The 25,231-nt window shown below is 42.6% G+C and overlaps 1 protein-coding gene across 1 annotated transcript in view; it reads right to left on the bottom strand.

Annotated features, from left to right (window-relative positions):
* Window positions 1-8,126: 8,126 nt before the first annotated feature.
* The window catches only part of LOC115475702 (cytosolic non-specific dipeptidase-like), a 59,346-nt gene continuing 42,241 nt past the window's right edge, over window positions 8,127-25,231 (bottom strand). The window contains 5 exon segments of the mRNA XM_030211625.1: window positions 8,127-8,403; window positions 8,919-9,066; window positions 9,257-9,398; window positions 17,413-17,577; window positions 22,009-22,169. Of these exon segments, the coding sequence (XP_030067485.1) occupies window positions 8,334-8,403; window positions 8,919-9,066; window positions 9,257-9,398; window positions 17,413-17,577; window positions 22,009-22,169 (686 nt within the window). The 3' untranslated portion in view covers window positions 8,127-8,333.

Below are 25,231 nucleotides of genomic sequence, written 5' to 3'. Positions count from 1 at the left end.
CGCCTGGCTTGCCTTCTTCCATGATCCTTCCTCCCCCTCTCTCATCCTTGGTGACTTTAATATTCCTGCTAATGATCCTTCCAACTCTTATATTCCCAAGTTACTCGCTTTAACGTCGTCCTTTAATCTCCAACTATGCTCCACCTCCCCCACTCATCAAAATGGTCACTGTCTTGATCTCATCTTCTCCTCCAACTGTTCACCTTCTAGTTTCCTTGCCTCTGATCATCCCTCCTCTGATCACCATCTTATAACTTTCACACTTAAATCTCCTCCCTCCCAGTCCCGTCCTAACCTATCTAATTTATCTAGGAATCTTCACGATATTGACCCTTCATCTCTATCCTCCCATGTTTCAAACCTCCTCTCTACTGTGGCACCATCCACGTCTGTCAACGAGGCTGTTTCTTCTTACAACAATACTCTATCCTCTGCCTTAGACACTCTTGCACCTTTGATGACCCGCCCTGTAAGGCGTACAAAACCCCAACCTTGGCTGACTTCTAATATCCGCTACCTACGTTCCTGTACCCGCTCCGCCGAACGCCTCTGGCGGAAATCTCGGGCCCTTGCTGATTTCTTACACTTTAAGTTCATGCTGACCTCCTTCCAATCTGCTCTTTTACGTGCCAAACAGGATTATTATATCCAACTGACCAACTCTCTTGGCTCTAATCCTCAACTTCTCTTCACCACATTGAACTCTCTCCTCAAGGTGCCCCCTCCCCCCAACTCCCCCTTCATTATCTCCTCAGACCCTTGCTGAATTCTTTCACAACAAGGTTCAAAAGATAAACCTTGCTTTCTCTACCTCACCAGCTCTCCCTCCACTAGTCCGTTCCCCTCTCTCTCCTTCCCCTCATTCCCTTTCCTCCTTTCCTGAAGTTACTATTGAGGAAACTACACTTCTCCTTTCTTCCTCAAAATGTACCACCTGTTCCTCTGATCCCATTCCCACCCACCTTCTTAATGCCATCTCTCCTACTCTTATTCCTTTTATCTGTCACATTCTCAACCTCTCACTTTCCACTGCGACTGTCCCAACCCATCTCCCTCCTTCCTTTTCTCTCCAAATTACTTGAGCGTGCTGTTCACCGCCGCTGCCTTGATTTTCTCTCCTCACATGCTATTCTTGACCCACTACAATCTGGTTTCCGCCCTCTCCACTCAACCGAAACTGCGCTTACTAAAGTCTCCAATGACCTATTACTACTGCCAACTCCAGACTTCGCGCCTTCTGTCTCGCTGCACCCTACGCCTGGAATAAACTTCCTGAGCCCCTACGTCTTGCCCCATCCTTGGCCACCTTTAAATCTAGACTGAAAGCCCACCTCTTTAACATTGCTTTTGACTCGTAACCACTTGTAACCACTCGCCTCCACCTACCCTCCTCTCTTCCTTCCCGTTCACATTAATTGATTTGATTTGCTTACTTTATTTATTTTTTGTCTATTAGATTGTAAGCTCTTTGAGCAGGGACTGTCTTTCTTCTATGTTTGTGCAGCGCTGCGTAAGCCTTGTAGCGCTATAGAAATGCTAAGTAGTAGTAGTAGTCTTTTAGATTGTACACTTGTCTCTAGATTTACACCTGTCTTTTAGATTGTACACCTGTCTTTTAGATTGTAAGCTCCTTGAGCAGGGACTGTCCTTTCATGTTAAATTGTACACCGCTGCGTAACCCTAGTAGCGCTTTAGAAATGTTAAGTAGTAGAGAGATAGTGTTAAGTAATTAGTTTCGAGGAGGAAAGACGATGTGTAGCTTCCTCTTCAGTGATTTCAGAAAAGAAGAAAAGGGGGCAGGGGTTGAAGGGTTGAGAGAATGGACCGAGGGAAGGAGAGGTGGAGGTGACCTGGTTGAGAATTCAAGTTTAATCTTGTGAACCTTATCATGAAAGTACTCAACCAGATTCTGGGGGAAAGTGAAGGGGGAGTTGGAGGTGAAGGCACTTTGAGGAGAGAGTTCAGTGTGGCAAAGAGATGTCGAGGGTTTGAGCCAAGAAAATGTGTCAACTGGATGTAATAGTCCTGTTTGGCAAGTAAAAGAGCAGACTAGAAGGAGGTCAGCAAGAATTTGAAATGTATGAAGTCAGCATGGGCACGGGGATTTCAGCCAAAGGCGTTCGGCAGAGCAAGCACAGGAACATAGGTAGCAGATTCTAGATGTCAGCCAAGGCTGGGGGTTGGTACGTTTTACAGAACAGGGAATGGGAGGAGTGAGAGTATCCAGAGCAGTAGTATTATAGGAAGAGAAAGCCTCATTGACAGACTTGGATAACATAGTGGTACAGAAGAGATTTGAAACAGTGGAGGACAGAGTAGAAGGGTCAATAGCCTGAAGATTCCTAAATGTATTGGTTAAGATTGGACGGGACTGGGGAGGAGGGTGTTTAAGTGTGAAAGTTATCAGATGATGGTCAGAGAGGGGAAGAGTTGAGGCACAGAAACTGGAAAGTGAGCAGTTTGAGAAGAGGATAAGATCAAGAGTGGCCATTCTGGTGAGTGGGGGTAGTGTAGCACAGTTGAAGATTGAAAGAGGATGTTAAAGCAAGAAACTGAGAAGCATAAGAGTCAGAGGGATCATTAGCATGAATGTTAAAATCCCCAAGAATGAGGGAAGGAGATGAAGGTTCAAGAAAGAAGGAAAGTCAGGCATCAAGGTCAGTGAGAAAGGAAGAAAGGGACATCAGGGGGTTGATAAATGACTGCTACTTGGAGAGGCAGAGGAGCAAATAGATGGATGGCGTGGACTTCGAAGGAAGAAAAACAGTGAGACTGAGGTGGAAGAAGAGGTTGAAATCTACAAGAGGGTGAAAGTAGTAGCCCGACACCACCTCTGCGGCCAACCGGGCGAGGAGTATGGGAGAAAAGATAACCTCTATGGCATAGGGCCGCGACTGAAGCAGAGTCTTCAGGGTAAAGCCAAGTTTCAGTTAGGGCAAGCAAATGGAGAGTACGAGAGATAAAGAGGTCATGGATGTAGGAAAGTTTGTTACAGACAGAGCAGGCATTTCACAGAGCACAGGAGAAAGTCAGGGAAGAAGGGGGGAGGATAGGAACAGAAATTAGATTGGAAATATTACAGTGTGACCTGCACAAATAGGATGAGAGTTGATGTGGAGGACCAGGATTGGGATTAATGTCCCCAGTGGAGAGCAGAAGGAGCAAGAGAGTACGGAGAAGAGTAGGAGCGGTATGACAACAGCGACGAAGGCGAGATGTACTCAGAAAGGAGATGGATGAATGGAAGGAAGGAAATGTTGAAGGTTGAGAGCTGAGAAAAAGGAAGAGGGAAAAAAAAAGAGATGGTGAGATGATGAATACAGAGGGTGGACAATGTATTCCTGTAGTGTACAGTGGTTTCAGATGGAAACAGATTAGGAGGGACAGTACCAAGAAGAAAAAGTGTACTGGAGCCATAAGTAGTAACTGGGAGAAAAATAAATGTAAAGAGAAAATGTCCCGTCACCTAGAGTGGAGGCCCAGAGTAGATCGGAGTGGACCTGGGAGTCACCCCGGAGAAGGCTGTAAGGATATGCAGATGAGCTGCAAGTCCTCCACAGCACCTGAAAGGCAGACGGTGGTAGAGCTGGGCACCTCTCAGCCAAGGAAAGGCTTACCAGGGGTTAGGCCGAAGCCAGCATTCCTCCCCGAGGGTTGCCTGATCCTATAGTACATTCAAAATTTACAGTATGCACATTTATATGTAACCAACAAATCACTTTTTGCGCTGCGTTTCCAGCTATTTGTGGACATGCGAATTTTAAAACAAGTTCTTCCTTTCGCTTTGCTGGCATTTATATCAGAACTGAGTCACTGGTGGCACTAGTTTGCTGGGGAAGTGGTCATCCTTGCTAATGACATATACACATACATATATATAATCTCAGAACTGACAATGGCACTTAAGCATTCTAAAAGCGAGTCTCAAGCTAGCATTCATAAGCGCAAGAAATCTGTGATGTGCCTTGGTGATAAAATATGTATTTTAGATAAGCTTCATTCCAGCATGTCTGTTACTGCTGTTGGCCATGAGGTCAGTGTTAACGAATCAATAATCCGATACATCCAGGAAAAGGAAGAATATATTCGCCAGTCTGTTCAGGAGGCTGTGCCGGAAAGTGCTAGAACATCATCTGTGGTTCGTGATCAGTCAATGGAAAAGTGACTAAATTTGTGCATTATGCAAATGGTGGACGATATTAAAAAAAAAACCCACACAGTGGATAGCATTGTTGTGAGGATGAAAGCCTAAGAAATTTATAAACAAGTCACACAGGGCCAGAAAAATGTGAAACCCTTTCCTGCTAGTTCTGACTTGCTTGCGCATTTTAAAAGGCGATATGCGCTTAAAAATGTAAAGCCTTTCCAGTGAGGTGGGTTCCACTGACAATGAAGCTACCAAAGAGTTTTGAAAATACCTGCTAAATGTGATAGAAACAAAGGATTATGTGTCAGAACAGGTCTTCAACTTTGATGAGACTGGTTTGTTTTACAAACAGACTGGGAAATGAACATATGTCATGAAAATGACAGCCAAACCCCCTGGCTTTAAATCATTTAAAGACCGCACTACCCTTCTATTGTGTGCCAATGCCAAGGGCAATTTCAAATGCAAGCCTCTCATGATCTACAGGGCACAAAATCCTCATGAAAAATAGGTGTGAAAAACAATGAGCTTTGCGTGAGCAAGCAGTGGAGTGAGTGGGCTTTGAGGACATGACAAGAAGATGTGGAGGAAATAAATTTTGGCCGAAACTACAACAGAGTCCAGCAAAGAAGACATATACGAGATGGCAAATATTGCGACAAGGGAGGCAGAGATAATGACGACGAAGAGGAAGATCAGCCTAAGGCTCCAAAAATTGTGCCTCTCACAGTGGCAATATTGCAGAATAGGCATCAACGCTGGATATAATGTTCAGCGGCATGGAGGAATGTGATCCCATGCTAGAGTGCAGTCTAAAATTTAAGCATCTTGCAAACTCTGTATTTGCCCCTTACACTGAGATGCTTAAGGAGTTGAGGAGGAAAGCCAAGCAGACAAGACTGATGGTTCTTCCAGTCAGCAAGTCAGGAGAGTCATGCTCCAGAGGCAGATCTGCCAGTGTCATCACCTTCGTCTCCTACTGTGCAGGAGGTGCAAATCTCTCCCTCTCTTGCAGTTCATGTATAATGCTGTTTTATTTTCCTGCACCAATTTCTGTGCATGTTTCTTTTAGTACTATAATTGCTTTAATGTTACTGCAAATAATTTGTATTCAGTATACAATATTTGGTTTAGTATGCAGTGTTTTGGTTTTTAAATGACTCACAAAAATGCAAGCTGGAACCTAACCCTGTGTTTCTCATAAGAGCAATGCTTCACTTTTCACATTTTCGTGAAATAAGACATTGGCAGGAACCTAACCCTGTATTTCCCCATAGGTACAATGCATCACCTTTCACGGTTTCGTAGTTCAAGTAATTTTTTTGGAACCATATCTGCATCATTGAGATGGGAATCGATGACAGAAAGGTAAGAATGGGGGGGGGGGGGGGGGGGGTGCAGAGAAAGAGAGAAGCCTTGAGGTAGGGCTGAAAGTATATGTGTGCAGAGAAAGAGAAACACACAGATACAGCATTGTAATATTTCCCTGCACTAAGTGCTGTGATCCTATATATGCAAATAGAATATACTTTCTATATATATCCAAACCCGTGTGGATTTTGTATTCTTTGGGAACCCACTGCCTCTGTGAACTGGACCCGGGACCATCCCTAGACAACGAATGCTGACAACTGTGCTTACTTGTTTAATGGCAAAATTTAGGTACTTAAGGGGGTGATTGTATAACTGGGTGCCTCAAGGTAGGTGCACTAATGCCAAGCACTGAGCACTATAAGACGGCATCCTAAAGTTAAGTGCGAATAGTTACACCAGGTCAGTGGCAGACATGTTTGTGCCTAGGTGTGTCATGATCTGCACATAATTTATGTTACACATGTAAATCAGAGACATACCCATGCCCCTCCCACATAAATGTGCCCCCTTGCAGTACACACTAATGAACTTGTGGGCTAGTTTATAGAATGGCATGTTGTGCGTCTATGCATTTAAGTACCCATTATCTTGGTACTTATGCACAAATGGTGCATGTAAATACACATGCGCAGTTATAAAATTACCCTCCAAGTATTTATTCTGACCTCAGGCCACTCCCAAATCACTGTTTTTCAGTTGCATAAATTTTGTGAACCTATCTACTGAAAAAGAGTTATATAGGACTCAAATCTCACTTACCTTTCACAATCCAGACATCTTATTCTTGAATTTTATTTCACATAGCTGCTGTGGGATTAGTGTTATATGCTCAACTAGAACTCCTATCCTGCAAAAGCTGCTTTTTAAAGGAAAAAAAAAAAAGCAGGCAGCTCTTTCTGATAACCTTAAGTCAAAAAGAATAAAGGGCCCTTTTACTAAAAAGGTACATAGATATTAGCACATGCTAAACACTACATGTCCTATTATTTACCACATGGCACCAAGGGACCCTTTTACAAAGGCACGTAGGCGCCTATGTGCATCCAACATGCGTCAGATTGGCACTACCGTATGGCTATCACATGCCTTAGGCAGTAATTCCATTTTTGGTGCGCACCCAAAACACATGGTAGAAGATATTTTCTACCGCGGGGTGACTACCTGGTGGTAATCGGCAGTTGGCGAGTGCTGGATACTTACCGCCTGGTTAGCACGCAAAACCTTACCGCTAAGCCAATGGGTGGCGTTAAGGTCTCCGGCTGAGAATGGATGTGCGCTGGTTTTCATTTGGCTGCACGTCTCTTTTCCGGCAAATTAAAAATATCCCTTTTTCTGGGTGCGCTCAGGAAATGGACCAGCGCACATCCAAAACACGCACCTACACCAGCGCAGGCTACTTTTGGGCGCGCCTTAGTAAAAGGCCCCTTAGTGCATTATAATGTCCATTATTGTGTGCTAAGCTTTAGTAAAAGGTTCCTAAATTAGCTAGGCTAGGAGTGGAGGAGTGGCCTAGTGGTTAGAGCACCTGTCTTGCAATCCAGAGGTGGCTGCTTCAAATCCCGCTGCTGCTCCTTGTGATCTTGGGCAAGTCACTTAACCCTCCATTGCCTCAGGTACAAACTTAGATTGTGAACCCTCCTGGGACAGAGAAATATCCAGTGTACCTGAATGTAACTCACCTTGAGCTACTACTGAAAAAGGTGTGAGCAAAATCTAAATAAATAAATAAATAATAGGCTTCATATTCAGCTGGCAGTTATCAGCATTCTCTCAACTGTCAGTGTTCTGCTGATTAGTGGTGGCGTTATCCCCAGAAATTCAGTGCTGGGTCACGATTGGGCTCAGACATTAAATTTCTGGGTATACAGGAACAGCGAAAACATAGCTGGTTAACTCCAGCTATGGTGAATCACAAAGATAGGACTGACTTTTATGCAGTTACCTTGGCTGGTTAAGCGCTGACTCTGCCCCCCAAACGCTCCAAAATAGCTGATTTTGGGTTGGGTGTTAAGTAGACTGCTGAAAATGTCCAGTTAAGTACTACTGAATGCACCTGGTTAGCCCCAGACAGGCAATTTAAATAGCCAGAAAAGATTGCGCCATTTAAATAATTTTAAATAGCAGGCTTGTTATATTTATGACTTCTCTACTGCTGTATGCACAGCTAAAAAGCAAAATATTGCAGAACAAAAAAAAGGGCCTATTTATGTACGTAGTGGCACAAAATCATAAAGATAAAATTTGTTGCGTTAGTTAAAAAAGTGTGGAGGAGTGGCCTAGTGGTTAGGGTGGTGGACTTTGGTCCTGGGGAACTGAGTTTGATTCCCGGCATAGGCAGCTCCTTGTGACTCTGGGCAAGTCACTTAACCCTCCATTGCCTGCCGCATAGAGCCTGCCATGAGTGGGAAAGCGCAGGGTACAAATGTAACAAAAATAAAATAAAAAAAATTCCAGGCCAGACAAAAGAAAAAAAAAAGTGTGGTTAGTGAAAGAGTGTTATGTTTCCTTTAAAGTTTTCCAGAATGTTGGTAAGAGGGACTCGCATATAAATAAATTACATGCCACGCATCTAACCCCAAACAAGTCTTCAGACCACATCCAAAAGCTGTATGCATCTGCTTTTATTCAACATTTGTTGTGTGCATGGAATGCAGAGTGGAATTCTCTTACAATAGAAACATATCCAGCCTTCCATTTTCTTGATATATGTCACAAGTAATGTACACACTATGAATATGGAAAGTTCAGCACCCTGCCAGAGATATCATGAAAAAAAAAAAAAAAAAAAAGACGAGTCTCTGCAGCAGTCCAGTTAATCCTGTAACTTAGACACTTCATATAAGTATGCACCCAGCACCTTCACACCTTGAATGTAGTTGAATCTGGAAAAAAAAAAAGGGTCGTGAAATATAGAAGTCCAAATGAAGTATATTTTAGCAACTATTTTTTTTATTTGATACCTTCTTAAAAACTGATATTTCCAGGAACATTTGGACTGATGATTGCAAGAACTATTATAATGTTTACAGCAGTACTTTTTCACTGAATTAACATGCCACAACCAAGCCAGGACAAACAACAAAAGAACCCAAACATTCTAGAATAGTCATTGGGCCTTCTATAAGAATGGATCACTCACCATTTGGCTGTCCCATCTACAAGCTTGATATGAGGTATGGATGCCTAACACAGTCTAAAAATAAGTCACAATACATTTCAAAATAGATAGGCATCCAGAACCCCATGTCATGCTGGGACAGACAGGTAACCCTATAACCCATGCCTAGGCATCACAACATTCATTAGTACTGCAGTTGAGCACATGAAAGCATTGAGGCAGTCATATTTCACACAGGGTACCAAGAAGAGTCCCTCAAACTGTGAAAAAGAAAGTTACCTGTTAAGTTTTTCATTTTGGGAATGAGCACCATCATCTGCAGCTCCTACAGGGAGTAGCATGACATTCTTGCCTGTTGCCTCCTGGAAAGTCAGAGTTACAGGAATACTTCCACCTTCTCTCGTTAAGTCTGGCTCAACACTAAACACTGTAGAAAAAAAAAAGTGTTCTTTACAGATATATTATACAGTATGCATGGCAATAAATCCATAAGGGGTTTTGTGTTTCTTCATTATGCTCTGAAAGAGAAAGCAACTACTCTATTTGAAACACCATTGATCTTGTTAAACAGGTATTACACAGCAGTTTTTAAACGTAATACAGAGGCCACTCTCTACCTGTTTTCATGGCTCTCCTTCCAGCCATGTAGTGAGGATGATTGAAGTCAGATACCCAGGGTTTGCCACCATGGCCCAAATATACCTTACACTTGTTGGGACTCTGAAGCTCAGCAAACTTTTTCAATATGTAATCTTTTACCTATGTAATCCAGGAACAAAAAAAGTCAATTAATAAAGAAAAAAAAAGTATGTGACATTATTCATAACAAAGACAACACGCAAAAACAAAACCTACATGCAATTAGTGTAACTGTATGTGACAGAAAAGCATCTCCACAAAAATGCAAACTGAAGTGTCCCTGTCTGTTTAACTCACTGGGAAGGAAGGAGATAGGTGAGGTATCAAATTAGATGTTTGGCATGAAGATTCATAGAATCATTCCCTTTTGTATGTGAATATTAATCTGGCAATAAAATTTGAAAATTCCTACTGTGCATGTATATTGAACATCTATTGCAACTGTCTTGCAAACTTCAAGTAAATAATCGCAAAACAGGTTAACCAGAAGAGGAAAAAAACCCCCAAACATTCAACATAAGTGGATCCTATTCTTGATTCTTCTCCGATGTACTATTATTATTCAATGCAGGAACTGTGAAGGATGCTACACTGTTGAAACAGGTCAGATGTTCAATTCTTGTGTTGAACATGGATAAAAAGATTAGATGCCACAAAGCAGACCACGGTAGTGGGGTAGCCACGGGGTGAGGTGGTGAATCTCAGGGGCCTGGGCCCCCTCACCTTCAGCTCAGGACCCCTCTTCTTTCATGGCTGGCAGTGATGCCAAGTTCCACCAGCCGAAAATGTCTCCTGCCTGAGTCGTGCCTGCAGCAGCACTTAAGTTAGCAGGCATGCTTCAGCCGTAATGTCATCTCTCGCACATGCTCAGTTCAGGTCTGAGCATGTGCGGGTGAGTTGGCATTAGTGGCTGAAGCACGCCTGCTGTATTAAGTGATGCTGCAGGTACGACTCAGGCAGAAGACGTCTTTGGAGGAATCCCCCAAAATGGACTTTTGGACCATGGGTGACAACTCCACAGAGGAGCACTTTAGGGGATCAGAGCACTGTAGCAATCTGAATACTCAAAAGAAATGTAATGTAATATAAACACAGGTATCTAAGACTGGAAATTAAAAGTGATCAGATACTTTGGAATGGACAACAAAGCCCAATCTGTGTGTCCTTTCCAATGTGATTGCATCACAATAAACAAATTCTGCTGCTCTGTTGTCTTCTGGGTTACCCACTGAGCTCTTTCCCCCACCCCACTTTTCTCTTTCAGGACATCATTCAGCACCTGCCTTGCCAGCTAAAATGATCAAGATTGAAGAAAAGAAAGGAAAGGGTAATATGACACATATATGCAAATACTTGACAGACTTCAATAAAAAGTGCAGGCAACTGGTATTTTCTACAGAAATGGAAAGTCAAGGACAAGGTCAGGGAAGGAAGACAATTCAGAATAAGAGATTCTTGCATGTTTACCAAGAAAGAAATTGGCCAAAAAGAGAAATTTAAACAATGCTTGGATAGACAGAGCACTACTGTTAGGGGAGGTGGGTACATATAGTGGAGGTTAGGGATAAAAGTTTTGGTAGTGCCTTGCATTATTACAGATCATAATGATGAAACATGGAAGGGTGCTGGGATGATGTATTAAGTAATGGAACTTTAAAAACACAACAAAACAAAAAACCCACCGCTAACAGAGGAAGACAACAGCGCTTGAAAATGTCCTACCACTACTGGAGGTCAGAATTAAAACGGCACTTAAACATATGCTTCTGGAAAAATATAAATGTTCACAAGAGTCTGTATTGGATTTGGGCATAAAAAAATTATAATTTTTTTCCATCTATTCAAAGTAGTAGAGAACCGGAGGGGAAAACAATAGGGCAGACTATACAGAGCAAGATCCTCCTTTGCAATCATTTACTATATCGCTCATTTGAAAAGCTATCCCACAGGTTAAATAGTAGTTAATCTGATGTCCAGGTTCAGGAGGTGAATTAAGAGTAAAAACGTTCCTGCTTTCCTTACTACAACCCCCCCCCCCCCCCCCCCAAAAAAAAAAAAGAACAAAAACCATTAGCTACAACTGAAATACTAGAGCACACATTTCCAGCAATAATGATGAACTAGGAAATCAATCCAATTGTATTTTTCTTTAGCGCTATGAAAGTGGTCATGATTTACAATGATAATAAAACAAAACAAAAATAGAGTTGTTTAAAACATACACACACACATACATAAGCAAACCTCCCTTTCTATTTCAGCATTATGGCTATTCTGTCCTTAAACCTTAGGGCCCTGTTTACTAAGGTGTGTTAGTTTTTTTTAGCACACGCTAATGCTAGAGACATCCATGGGTCTAGCATGGGTGTCTCTAGCATTAATGTGCACTAATTTTTAGTGTGCGCTAAAAATGCTAGCACGCTTAGTAAACAGGGCTCCAACTTAGTAGGACCAAGAAATGATTCAGTAATATAAAAAGCATGGCCTATGCCACAGAAGTTAGAGGTGCTGAGTACTACTGCTTGTGTCATCAGAAGCGAGAGTCTGCCTTTAACTATCTTCATACCCTGGGCTTGTATTGCTTAAAAGAGATATTAGCCAGATAGGGCCAGAGTGAGAGCCAGAGTGACAAGCACATTATATCTTCAAATGAATTCCCTGGGAAGGGACTACTTGTCTTACTTTTCATTGCAGAGGCTCAAGTCATTCAGACTCGGTCGAGTAACCTTCTGTCAGTCTTAAGGTATGGTTATTCCATTTTGTATTGTATCGTTTGAAACTGAAGGATATTGTGAAGTGGTATTAGCACAAGGCAACTGCTTGGAATTGAGTATAAGTTCTATGAACATGGCTGAAGGGGTCTTTTACAAAGCATCGGCAAGACTAATGCAGGCTTACCAAACGCTAAAGCGGGACTAGCGCCGACCCAATGCGGCCGCCGGCGGTAGTTCTGCTCCAAGTGAACGCCATTTCTGGGGGAAAAAGAACCTTTCGGAAATAGCTTCTGTGGTAGTAACCCTGCGGTAATCGTGTGGTGGTAAGGGCTCTGGTGTGTGGGAAAAAATGGCCCTTGCCACTAGCACATGGCCCTTTTTCCCCACAGTTTGGCAAAAGGACCCCTGAGTAAATTGAGGGCCCCTTCGCACGCAACTTTCCTGAAATTTTTAGTATGGCATTTAAAAGAAGATTGTATCTGGTAATTCTGTTGGTAAATTTTGTATTGTGTTGAATGTTAGCATTGATGATTTTTCTGATTTGAGTTTAGATTTTTTATTAAGGTGTTTCTATGATATAAAGTACCATTATGGTGCCATATCTACAACTGTTAATAGGACTTGCCATGTTAGTTTCATTATTGATAGAATCGTCTTTGACTGAGAGAGGAGAATGAACTATTCCCGTTAACAGATCATCATCTTTATGGCAATATAAAACTAACAAGGCTTCGGAATATTGAAGTAATTTAGTAAATTGTACAGAGGTGTTGCGTAGACATATAGAGATTCTTGTCTCCTCAAGAATTGGAAGGGGAAGGCCCTCATTTTTTTTTAATAGTAAGCGTAGAAGATTTTTTACATCAACAATATCTCTGAGATCAGGTGTATCCAGGAAAACCTGGATTGAGAGTGTTCCAGTCCCAATTTATTACTTTAACGCTAGATCTGTAGTGAACAAAGCAGGGCTGATTAGGAACTGGTTAGAAGAGGAGCAGCCAGGCATAGTTTACATTGTAGAGACCTGGTTGAAACTAAAAGATGATACAATAATAAACAGCACCCCCCCCCCCTCCACTGGCAGGAATGTAGGTGGAGGACTCCTGTACCACTTAGAGGGAATAGTGCCCTTGACCCACCCATGTTTACACCCATTTGCACGTATTTGTTACGTGATGTTGGCATGTATATATAGAACAGTACCTAGCCAGTACATGCAAAACTGCCCATTAGGCACAGATTGTGCAAATAACTTATTGACTAGTAGCACTTACACGCATGACTGGTGCCACTATCTTTTTTTTTTCCAAGTTTGATTTCTTGTATTGATTTTCAATACAGAGACAAACAAGAGCTCACAACATAGCAACAGTCTACAAAATATGGCAATACCGGAGCTCACGTTTAAGAAGCAGATACAAATCAAAGCATGGCGCATGCATAGGCCATGAGATACACCAAGTTTAGTGCTTATCACTGAACAGCATTAAAATAAGATACAATTGGTAGCCATTTCTCCCTATATAAAAGCAAAACGAGGAGATCTCTTTGCAAGGTGTGATTCGTATTTGTAAATTTGAAGCAATAAGTTCCACCATTCCTGGTAGGTGGCTTGTTGTAAGGACTTCCACTAAAGATACCATGGTGCTAACAAGAGTCCCTTCACTGTGAGTCAGCAAATTCTTGTAGCATTGATCTCTGAGTATCACAAATTTATAGATGCCACTATCTTTAAGCATCAATTCACAGAATTGCCTATATGCCAAAGACCTGAATCAGCGAGATTGCCAGGTCTGTGCCCATGTACCTTATCTGAGCACCACATGAAAAGATAAGCTGATCTTGTATGGGTTGGCAATGCAGAAAAAAAGGATATCCAAGTCTGGACATTCCCAATTTGCAGAGTACTTAAGAAAAAGTTCAACAAGTGTACAGCCTTTTTTAAAATGCCTACAAGGACAAGGAGAAAACACATGGAAACAGCCATTTCATTAAAGAACAAGTCCAAAAATGTTAACTATTTTGCAATTCTGTGGTGTCTTTCAATGCCAGGGAGAGGTAAACACTTCTCCAAAACAAATACCTGCGCACTTCCTGAAGCCATCCTTTAGAACTGTTCAGGCTGGAAACCTATGTAGCAGCTTTTCTAAAATTGCTACTTAAGACATGCTGTGTTACTTGCATGGGGAAAGCATCCTCTCGCATTGGGGATGAATCTCCAGGAGCTTCTGTCCAGGAGGAAGGGTTATGACAGCTGTTGTTGTTGGTGATTCAATCATTAGGCACGCAGATAGCTGGGTGGCTGATAGATGAGAGGATAGTGGGCGACCCAACATGTCCTGTTAGCAATCTTGAAGCATATTTGAGGGGGAGGCCGCCCGTGATAAGTTGGCTGTTAGTGCATGAAAATCATACCCCATTAACGCGATTTCAATTTTCCAGAGTACTTCGCATGTGTGTCCAGCGAGCAGGCCTGCAGACTAGCGCATATAGTACACACTCCTTTAGAATCGGGGCAGCCACTACAGCAGCGGCAAAGGGATTCCCCATAGACAGAATTAAAGAGCTAGGGAGATGGAAGTCGAATGCCTATAAGCGCTACATTAGGCCGACTTGTTAAGTGTCCCTCGCGGTTGTCCCATGTCCTGATGACGGTATCAAGTATTAATTGTATAACATCCCACTTCACATGATTTACAGGTTGCCAAAACGGACAGAAGCGAATTTGGATATGCGGACACTCATACGTTTACTGGGCACATAAGAGGGCGGCTATCAGACCAGCTGGGGAGAACTTCGGTATGCATGACAGACAGGTATCAATTATATGGATAAGTATTAGGGGGATGACATGGTCACAACTAATGCCGAACTTGCGCTGGAAGTTGCCGACCCTGCCGCCCCCAGATACGTTAATAATACATGCGGGAGGCAATGATTTGGCACAGGTTAACAGCATAGCACTAAGGAAGCACATACAAAATGATTTTATGGAATTAGCCAGTTGGACGCCAAGGTTCCGCTTGGCGTGGTCTGATATCATCCCATGACAAGTGTGGAGAGAGGCGAGATCCCACCAAGCAATAGTTAGGACCAGGAAGAAACTCAATATATGGATGGCAAAATTTATGCACAGCTTGAGAGGACATGTTATCACACATGAGCTAATAACAGAGTCCTGTGAGGGCATGTATAGAGCAGACGGGGTCCATTTATCAGATGTAGCGCTAGACATTTTTAATGCAGATTTGCATGAATACATAGAGTCAATAGCTTTTGTCAAAGGCCGCAGTCAGGAGTCAGGGGGAGCCTGCGGCAAGCGAGGAGTTGCTACCGCAGGCAGTGGCATAAAGTTACAGCAGTGATACGGGCACAGCGACGGGTACACAGCCGACGGACAGACAAAACGATAAGAAATGTGATAATGTTAAGTGAAACAGCTTAGTGTAAAGTTCAAATGTAAACAAGAGGCATATGCTGCATAATAGCTGAGTCACAGCTTGTCTTCTGGCTCGGACGGCCAGGAGGCCCACATCATCAGATCAAGAGAGAGAGGATCGTGGGTGTGTCCTCTAACGGGATACACCTGAGAGACAATTGGTGCCACAAGAGGCACTGCAGCGGGAGAACAGGCTGCTCTAACGGCACGACCTGTCGGACAAAGGAAGCTGTGTACCCATACATACCTGTATATGTAATGTTACTAGTTATAATGTTAAGCATTAGAAATGATATGTGTTATGTGTTAGATTAAGATTGTAAATGTTAATGTACCTGGCTGTGGCCAAATAAACTCCAAATGATATCTGAAATGGACTCCAGGCTATGTGATTAGCTGATAAGAAGTATGTATGAGTATGTGCCGACTGCCTGCGTTGATGGAATAAAAGGCAATGTTCTGGTGTGGAGTAGGAATCGGTTATTGGACAGAAAACAGAAGGTAGGGTTAAATGGCCATTTTTCTTAATGAAGGAGGGTGAATAGTGGAATGCCACAGGGATCTGTACAGAGACTGGTGCTATTTAACATATTTATAAATGATCTGGAAATTAGAACAGGTGATTAAAATTGCAGATAAGACAAAACTATTCAAACTTATAAAAAAACATGAGGCCTGTGAAAAATTGCAGGAAGACCTTAGGAAATTGGAAGACTGGGTATCCAAATGGCAGATGAAATTTAATGTGGACCAATTGAAAGTGATGCACATTGGGAAGAATAATCTGAATCATAGTTACCTGATGCTAGGATTCACCTTAGGAGTCAGCACTCAAGAAAAAGGTCTAGGAGTTATTGTAGATGACAAAATCTTTTGCCTAGTGTGTGGCAGCAGCGGCAGTGGCCAAGGCTAAAAAAGCAACAGGATGCTAGGAATTATTAGGAAAAGGATGGTAAATAAGACCAAGATTATTATAATGCCTCTGTATTGTTCCATGGTGCAATCTCAAGTATTGCATTCAATTCTGGTTCCATATCTCAAAAAAATATAGTGGAATTAGAAAAGGTTCAAAAAAGCAGCGACCAAAATGATAAAGGGGATGAAACTCCTCCCATATGAGGAAAGGCTAAAGAGGCTAGCCCCCCTCTTGTCTCCTTGTCTTCAGTTGGATAAGAGACAGCTGAGGTGGGATATAATTGAGGTCTACAAAATCCTGAGGGGTAAAAGATAAAAGGTAAAAAAATCAATTTTTCACTGTTTCAAAAAAGTACAAAGACTAGGGGACACCTCTAGCGTACCCTGGGTGCCAGCAGAATAGGTGCACACTATCGGCTCTGCCGGTCCCCTGCCCCAGAACAGGAAGTTGATCTCTAATAGGGGCAGGAGACCAACAGCACAAGTCTGCTCTGTACATCCCCTTGGAGTGGGGTGCACGTTCTGCCACAGGTGCCATATAAGGTAGGTACACTGCTGGGGGACACTGAATGAAATTACATGGAAATACTTTAAAACAAAAATAGGAGGAAATTTTTTCACTCAAAGAATAGTTAAGCTCTGAACTCGTTGCCGGAGCATGTGGTAACAGCTGTCAGCATATCTGAGTTTAAAAAAGGCTTGGACAATTCCTGGAGGAAAAGTCCACAGTCTGCCATTGAGAGATATGGGAGAAGCCACTGCTTGTCCTGGGACTGGTAGCATGGAATGTTGCTACTACTTGTGTTTTTGTCAGGTACTTATGACCTGGCTTGGCCACTGTTGGAAGCAGAATACTGGGCTAGATGACCATTGGTCTGACTCAGTATGGCTATTCTTATGTTTTTATATTGTCTTATGTTTTATATAGTCCTTCCCCAGAAAACCCACAATACCACCTGCATGGTGTGGAAAAACACTACTTATCTACCACCTAAGGGCTGGTTGTCAAGACTTAAATGTCTACCAAGCATTTGCCAAATAAGGTGTACTACCATTCACTACAAACCTGTTCCTCAACAGTCTCTGGGGTCATAAATGGCACCAATCTGATTGAGAACTTGCCAATCACTTTCCTTGGAATCACAGTTTTGGCTCCAGATGCAGAGAAAGCCCCTTCAATCCCATGAAGAGAGAGTGATGGGTACCTCCATCTATGCATCAGAATCTTCTCCTGTTGAAAGAAACAAATGCACATTTAAGTATGATTTATATAGACAAATAAAACAATATGGAAAACACTTTTCCCTTTGAGGATGCGCAAAAATTTAAGTCAAAGCAGATAAAATTATACGTTGTTAGATGTGGTAACCCAAGCAGTCAAGTAACTTCTTAAGATCATATCCTCCTACTATTAACACAGTACTGCCAGTATACAGTGGTTGGCTCCACCCTCTACTCTCCTGTACCATATGTCCGGTTTTACCCAGACATGTCCTTTTTTTTTTTTTTTTTTTTTTTTTGAGGACACAACAGGACATCCGGGCGGGTTTTTCCAGCCTGCCCACTTGTCCAGGTTTGTGGGAAAGTGGGCAAGCTGGCTAGCGCTTGTGGGACTCGGGGAGTCCTCCCCTCAGAGATGGGTAGTAACGAAATACTACCGAGTACAATTCAAGAAAATATTTTAAAAATAAAAGTATTTTTTATATTTATGCAAGTAATTAGGCCCAAACTTCCAGTCCCAAAAAGAGCTGTGACAGGAAGTTCGGGCCCAATCAGCTGCAAGCCAACATCTGACATCATTGTTCCCCTCCCTTCCCCAAGGCCGGCTCTGCCCCCAGCCCCCCACATACACACACAATTAGAAACTCCTACTAATGAACTCCCTGTTTAAAGTGGAAACCTTCCCTCCCTGACACACTGAAGGCCCCTCCCTGAGCTTACCTTACAGCTCTGGTGATCCAGTGGTGAACTGGGGCAGGAGTGAGCTTCCTCTGCCACACACCCCTCCCCCTGGAGCTACATCTCCTCTTCCTTCCTCAACCCAGCCCCAACTTTCCCCTGTGGCATCTCCTCCCTCTTGACTGACACCCCTCTTCCTCGGACCTGTGGCATCTCCTTCCTTTCTTGATTGACCCCCAGTCTACCTTCAATTTGTTCTAAAAGTCAGCAGGCAGCAGCAGCGATTCACAAACATATGCTGCCCTGCCACTGGCCCTGGCATTGTCTCTCTACTGCCCCCTGCCCCAGAAGACACAGGAAGTTATGTCAGAGGGCAGGATGAGCAGTAGAGAGACAAGCAACTCTGGGGCCAGCAACAGGACAGCATGTGTGTGTGCTGACTTTTAGAAGAAATTGAAGGTAGACGGGGGGAAGGAGAAACTCGGAGGAGGGGGGGGGGGGCGAAGGGATTTGAGCAAGGAGGTTGCATGAAAACAGGAGCCAGGATCCCGCATGCATGCTGTTATTTTTTTATGGTTGGTAGCATTTTTATTTAATCTCACTTATATTTTCAAACATGCCGGCTTGTGCAGCATATGGATGTACACAGAGGAAGTATAATAACAGAATAAAACTTTTCATAGGTAGAGCAGTAATTTGTTTTTGTGTTTCAACTTTTTTATTGATGATAATATACAATATCCAGTTCCAAAACCAGTAACAAATCAAGAATACATGTGCACAACAAACAGCACTGGTTTCTCTAGCCAATGCACCAAAACCATCATCAAGGTTTTTAACAAGGGTGTTCTATCACCCCCCCCCCCCCCCACTAACTCTTCCGAACATAATCCTACATATAACATGGGGAGGAGTCTATCCATGCTGCAGAACTCTAAAAGACCATGGCTTTTCAATAAAAGGCTGCCGCCTCTACTGTACCGTCTTATTAGCAATCGCAGCCCCCCCTTTTACCAAAACCCCTCCCCGCCCCCCCCCCACCCCATGTTCCTGCATTCTAATGGAGAATGACTAGTTCTTCTGGATCTTGAAGACAAGGATGAGAATGCCTCTCTCCATGCTACAAACGGTCAAGGAGGAGGAGAGGGGAAGGAGAGAGAGGAGAAGAAAAAGAAAAGAAAAAAAAACTTCAAAAACGATTTAATATAAAACTACGTGCCTTTGTATATATGGTTCCCATATTTCCAAGAATGCTTTCCTTCGTTTCGGGGACGATCCCACCGCCCTCCGCTCCAGTAGTAATAGGTCATGCAGGTGATTTCTCCAGTGCCAATACTCTGGAGGATCCTCTGTCACCCATGCGTTCAGAATAAGTTTCTTCCCCACGATACTAGCTTTCCTAATGAACTGCCAAGCCCCCTTGGAGTGTGACGCAAAAACTTCATATTTGTCCAATAAGATACCTAGGGGGGAGAGTTGTATCCTCCCCTGAGCAGTAATTTGTTTTATAAATCGTAATCAGTGTGCCAGTTGGAGGGGCTGGTTATAGGGACACCCTAGCACGTGTTATACTCTTGCAAAGATTTGTTTTCTCTTAGAAACTCTGAATGTTGAGCACCTGATTCTCATAACATGATGTCTGTTTTAGTTTACTATTTATTAACTTATTTATGACATTTATACCCCACATTAAACATGAATTAGGTTGAAACAGCATTTTAAATTTTTTCCTGTGCTTAGATCAAAAGAAAAAAAGATGGGAACTTGCTCCTTTTGTTTTGTGGATTGCAGTGGGATATTATAAAAATGCACTTGCCTTTTTATTACCATTATTTAAAAGACAGATGTTGAATAATGAGGGAAAAGCTACCTTCATGCAGAAATGCAGAAGTCCAGAGTCAATCTAAACGTGCCAACATTGTCCAGTTCAGCACACTATTAGCCACCAAGTTCATACAAGTTAACTATGTTCAATGGAAAATCAATCTATTGGCTCAAGGTGAATCCTTAGGGTGGTGGAACAATTAGGTATAAGTTGTGTTGTTTCTGACTTGTTTTGGACTGCTTTGGGTCCTGCTGATCTGCACATCTACTACCTGGCATTTTGGAAGATGGAAATGAGAAAAACACATTAAAGCTTTGGATGTACTCTGTAGAAGTTGTTGTTTACTTTTGCAATGTGTGTATGGATGCCTGCTGTGGTGTTAATGATAATAGTTAGAAAGCCTTCAGAATAAGGACTGTATCTAGCTGTGTGTCTTTGGGGAATTATCCCAGTGCAGGGCAGCTTGTGGCGGGTGGTGTGACAAAGTGCTTTCCCTGCTTTAGAACGCATTAGCCCAAACTCGAGTAGATCGTAGGTTCATCCAGACCAACATCCTGCCTCTGTTTAGAGGAAATGAATGAGAAAGAGGACATATGTAAAACTATCCACCCATTGATTCATAGTTTGCAGCCACCATGCTGACCACTGAACTAGTGTAACACCCCTGACCCTCGTGGTAAATGCTTGAGCAGGCAGCTGAGACTTCAAGCAGTGGCTTCGTGAGACTTCTGCAGAAGTCTTGTAAGGTCACACCACTTGAAGTCTTGGCAGCCATTTTGAAGCGGCATCGCCGGGCAGGAAAGAGTGGGGTCTTTTCCTGCCCCAAAGAGGCCACTAGACCACCAGGGAACGATAAGGTAGGGGAGGTGGATCATGGATGGAAAGTGAGTAGAGGGGGCTTTCTTTGGGGGCATGTCAAGGTGACTTTGTGGCATAGGGGTGGGGGGCATGGCTATTGGTGTCCTCTTGTCATGGAAAATATAACCCTACTCTACTCTCCACATTAATTCTTCCACTTCTCTTTCTAAAGCTGAAGTTTCTCCTCCAGCCTCTTCTTTCCTCCCACATCTTTGCAGAGTTGCCAACCAATCGATTCCTAAGTTGCTCGACAAGGCTGATATTAGCTTTCCCACAGGTTTTAATTTAAATTTGATTAAACTCAGGACTGTCAGTCGTTCAGGTTCAGAGTAAGGTATCTTCAAAAGATACTGGCAAAATCCAGAAGTTATGCCCTGTATAACCAAGGTGGCAGAGATAGTGCTGGGCAGACTTATAAGGTCTGTGCCAGAGCCGGTGGTGGGAGGCGGGGCTGGTGGTTGGGAGGCAAGGATAGTGCTGGGCAGACTTACACGGTCTGTGCCCTGAAAAGGACAGGTACAAATCAAGGTAAGGTATACACAAAAAGTAGCACATGAGTTTATCTTGTAGGGCAGACTGGATGGACCATGCAGGTCTTTTTCTGCTGTCATTTACTATGTTACTATGTAATAGCACCCCGGGTGGAACTTGTTGATACGCCCCCAGTAAACAGGCTACAGACAATTTTATAGAGAACCAGGGAACTCACATCAAAGCCTCAACTGTCTGAGAAAGTGGTCAGAATCCCAACAGAGTCTCCAGTGAGAGAGGAGATTAGATGGAGTGGGCCCTTGGTCACAAGGGGCTCATCACAGTAGGTAGGATTGCAGTGATCAAAATGATAATAGTTCTGAGTTTTCTTTTTTTTTTACTCAGTTTCCCATTACCATTCCCAGGAGTCAGTTCTGGAACTGGGATGTTACGGAATTATGTATGGGAGGGTTAGGTTTGATAATATTACAAAAGTGTGTTGCTATTTAGACATGGTAGGCATATTATGCTCATTTCAGTGTAACATTTGCAATGTGTTGCAACTTTCAATTAAAAAAATGAATTAAAAAAAAAAAAAGAACACAGTACCTTTGTGTCATGAAGCAGTTTATGAACTCCTATATCTTTTGCATATTCTTGTATGTCAAAGTCAATATTATCATATAACGCAGTCTCTTCTTCCAGGAGACCAGCAACTGTTTCGTAAATGCCAGGGATGAGAATCTTCCCTTTATTGTCCAGCAGGGAACCTGAACAGAACAAATAAAGTGCCTTCAGGAAAAAATAATTTAAAACTAGCACATTAGCAGGAACTCATTTCAGGCTGTCATTCTCTGACCATCTTCAGATTAGGGCACAGCAACACAGATAATTTAGGCATATTTTGCTCAAAATAATGGAACCTCTCAATAAGCACTGTTTGTATACATAGGCACAAAGACATACAGACACACACAAGACTCACACAGTCCCTGACACCATGAGAAACAACTTTGCAAATTAAGGCAAAACATGCCTTTTTATTACACTGTTAAGTGTGCACTTTTCAACTTATTTATTCTGCCGAGAGGTAACAGTGGTAGCAGTTTGATTTTTATTTTCTCTTCTTCCTCCATCTTACCTACCACTCTACTTGTTACTTCCATTTACCCTGACTCTACTGTTGAACTGCCATAGTGCAAAACTCTGTAAGGCTGGTGTCAGCAGCAGCTGCTAGCATAATTAAAAGTGAAAATCAGATATTCCGGATGACAGCAAATCAATCTGAATCTAATATATAAGAATCATAGGAGCCAGTAGCGGCCCCCACCATTAGGCCACCTGATGTGGCATCTCCCCCACCCCCTTCCTTGAACTTACCTTTTTGTTGTTGTTGTTTTTTTTTTTTAAGACAGGGATAACAGCGGCAGCAGCGATTCCTACAGGCTGTCCTGCCGCTGGTCCTGGCCTCTTCTCTGTTCTGCGGCTCACCTCTTTGACGTAACTTCTTGTTTCCTTAGAGGTGGACCACAGTAGAGAAAAGGGGCCAGGACCAGTGGCAGGGCAGCCCATGGGAATTGCTGCCACTGCCTCCACCACCTTTTGAAAAACAAGAAACAAAAAAGGTACATTTGGGGAAGGAAGGGGGGAGATGTCAAATCTGGCGGGGGGACAGCGGCAGAGGAGCCAGGGCAGCTGCAGTTCATTCCTTGCCTTAGGCGGAAGATTGTCTTGGGCCGCCCCTAGTAGGAGCACCAAGATATATGTCACTTCTGAGTCTAACTCTGTTTTCTCAAACATTAAAATAGTTTTGTCAGGTCTGCAGCACTATGGGCACACTGTCAGATGCTCTGACCAATCTACACCAGTCTACTGTAGCTTTGTAAAAAGTTGTTTCTCATCAGACTTCTGTGCTTTCATCTGTATAATTTTGTCTCAAGAGAAGTGGTATACAAAGTGTGGCACCCATGATTCAAAAGGTCCAAACTTAGTGAAGAATAAGGACCTGGTTGAGAGGAAAATTAGAACAGCTGGAAAATGCTAATTAATTGAATTTAGCAGTCTAACTTAATCTTCCAAAGCATCTCATACTGCTTCCTGAGGATTTGTTTAGGAAGTATATGGAAGAGGTATTGAAAACTCCTAAGGCCACATTACTCCTTCTTTCAAAATGCACACTAAATACCTCAGAAGTCAAGATGTGAAGGAGGTGGTGACGTTATGAAGGGACTTCTCAACCTGACTCTGGCCATTTATCTATGGACAGTTTGGATCTCACAGGATTTCTTGAGCATTTAGGGGTCCTTTTACTAAGGCACGTCAATGGATACAGTGCTGGCTAAATGCTATGCAGCCCATGCTAAATCAACAGCGCGCACTAAATCTATTAGGGCTCCTTAGGTTAAAAAAAAAAAGGGACCCCTTAGTCTGTTTGGAGAACCTTAAATGACCCACTAATTTTGTTTCCTTTTTCCACAAGACCGAATATTTATTGAGGTTATTTTTCAGCTATAAATCTCTAGGTCATAAAACTGGATTTTTCTTCAGATATTGCTAGGATCACACACATATGTAGAAAAGTTTCTTTAAAACAACAGGTTTGGGAGGAGGCTAGATACTAATTGATTGGCGCTACCTGTGGCTGGTCAAGATGTGGATTAAATTGTGAACTGGGGGTTGTTCTTGTTTTATGTTCTTCTACATAATCCAGCTTCTGATTTTTAACTTGGCTCTCCCCTTTCTACTGGGTTGGGTAGCACAATTAGAAAATTTCCTCATTTTATTTTTTCAATGTTTTTGACTTGATTCTACAGTGCTTTTCTTTATTAAGTTTGTGTAAACATCAAATAGTCCGGGATGGATTAGCCAAGATGTCGTCAAGCTGTTGGTAATGGCATGGTGAGGCACAGTGTTTCTCTTACTAATTTTAATATATTTTAAGTTATGGGTAAGCAGAAAGGCAAAGTTTGTGTCTTTTTCCCAGACCAGTTAGGAGCTTTGAAAGTTACCCAGTCAAAAACAGATGCGGTTATCAACTTTTGTGGGTGTGGGGTGGGGGTGGGGGTGGGGGAGGAGAGGGAAGGAGCAGCACAGACAGCTAAATGCCAACCATAACAACAGGCAGGGACTTCGCAAAGTCCCAAGCTGCATCAGTTATCAGTATCCGCTGTGCCCGATGGTCTTGTGGGGCAGACTGAACATCCTGTGAGCAACAGTTGGATTCGAGATACTTGCACACCAATCCCCAGCCCCAAGCCTAAATAGCCTTCCCCGATATGCTGGCCACAGAGATAGACACCCAGTATCTGGAAAAAAATATGGTAGAATTTATTAGCTAAGATAAATAAGCTAATACAAGTTCCTAAAATGGTACAGTTATAAATCCTATTACTAATGTCCATATCCTAGATAAACACCAAACAGGGAAAAAAAGAAAACCCAGAACTATCCAATAACAAGGTCAAAAATTATGCCAATTGGCTTGGCTCACACTCAACCATCCCATGCAGCAGAAGAATTATAAATGCCTTGTAGTCTTGTGCAATCAAGAGACCCAATTTTATAGATGTGGGGATCATTCCATATATACCACAATTATCTCATGAACATCCACTCTTTAATAGTCTATAAGTATATTCAATCTGCTTTCAAAACTGCACTAAAGAAACTTTTTGTTTATATGAATCTTCATCAGCCAATCCCTTGCGGGCACAGCTTCCCACATACTTAGGGCGCCGTGTAACTCCTCATAGATCTACCCAATAGTATCCGTTTTTTCTTTTCTTTCTTTTAAATATACATAATCTTCACTTAACAATTTAAACAAATCCTG

This window comes from Microcaecilia unicolor, chromosome 1 (genome assembly GCF_901765095.1).
Source record: "Microcaecilia unicolor chromosome 1, aMicUni1.1, whole genome shotgun sequence".
NCBI lineage: Eukaryota > Metazoa > Chordata > Amphibia > Gymnophiona > Siphonopidae > Microcaecilia > Microcaecilia unicolor.
Note: the sequence above shows the minus strand (reverse complement) of the source record. Positions and strands in the feature narration are given on the sequence as shown.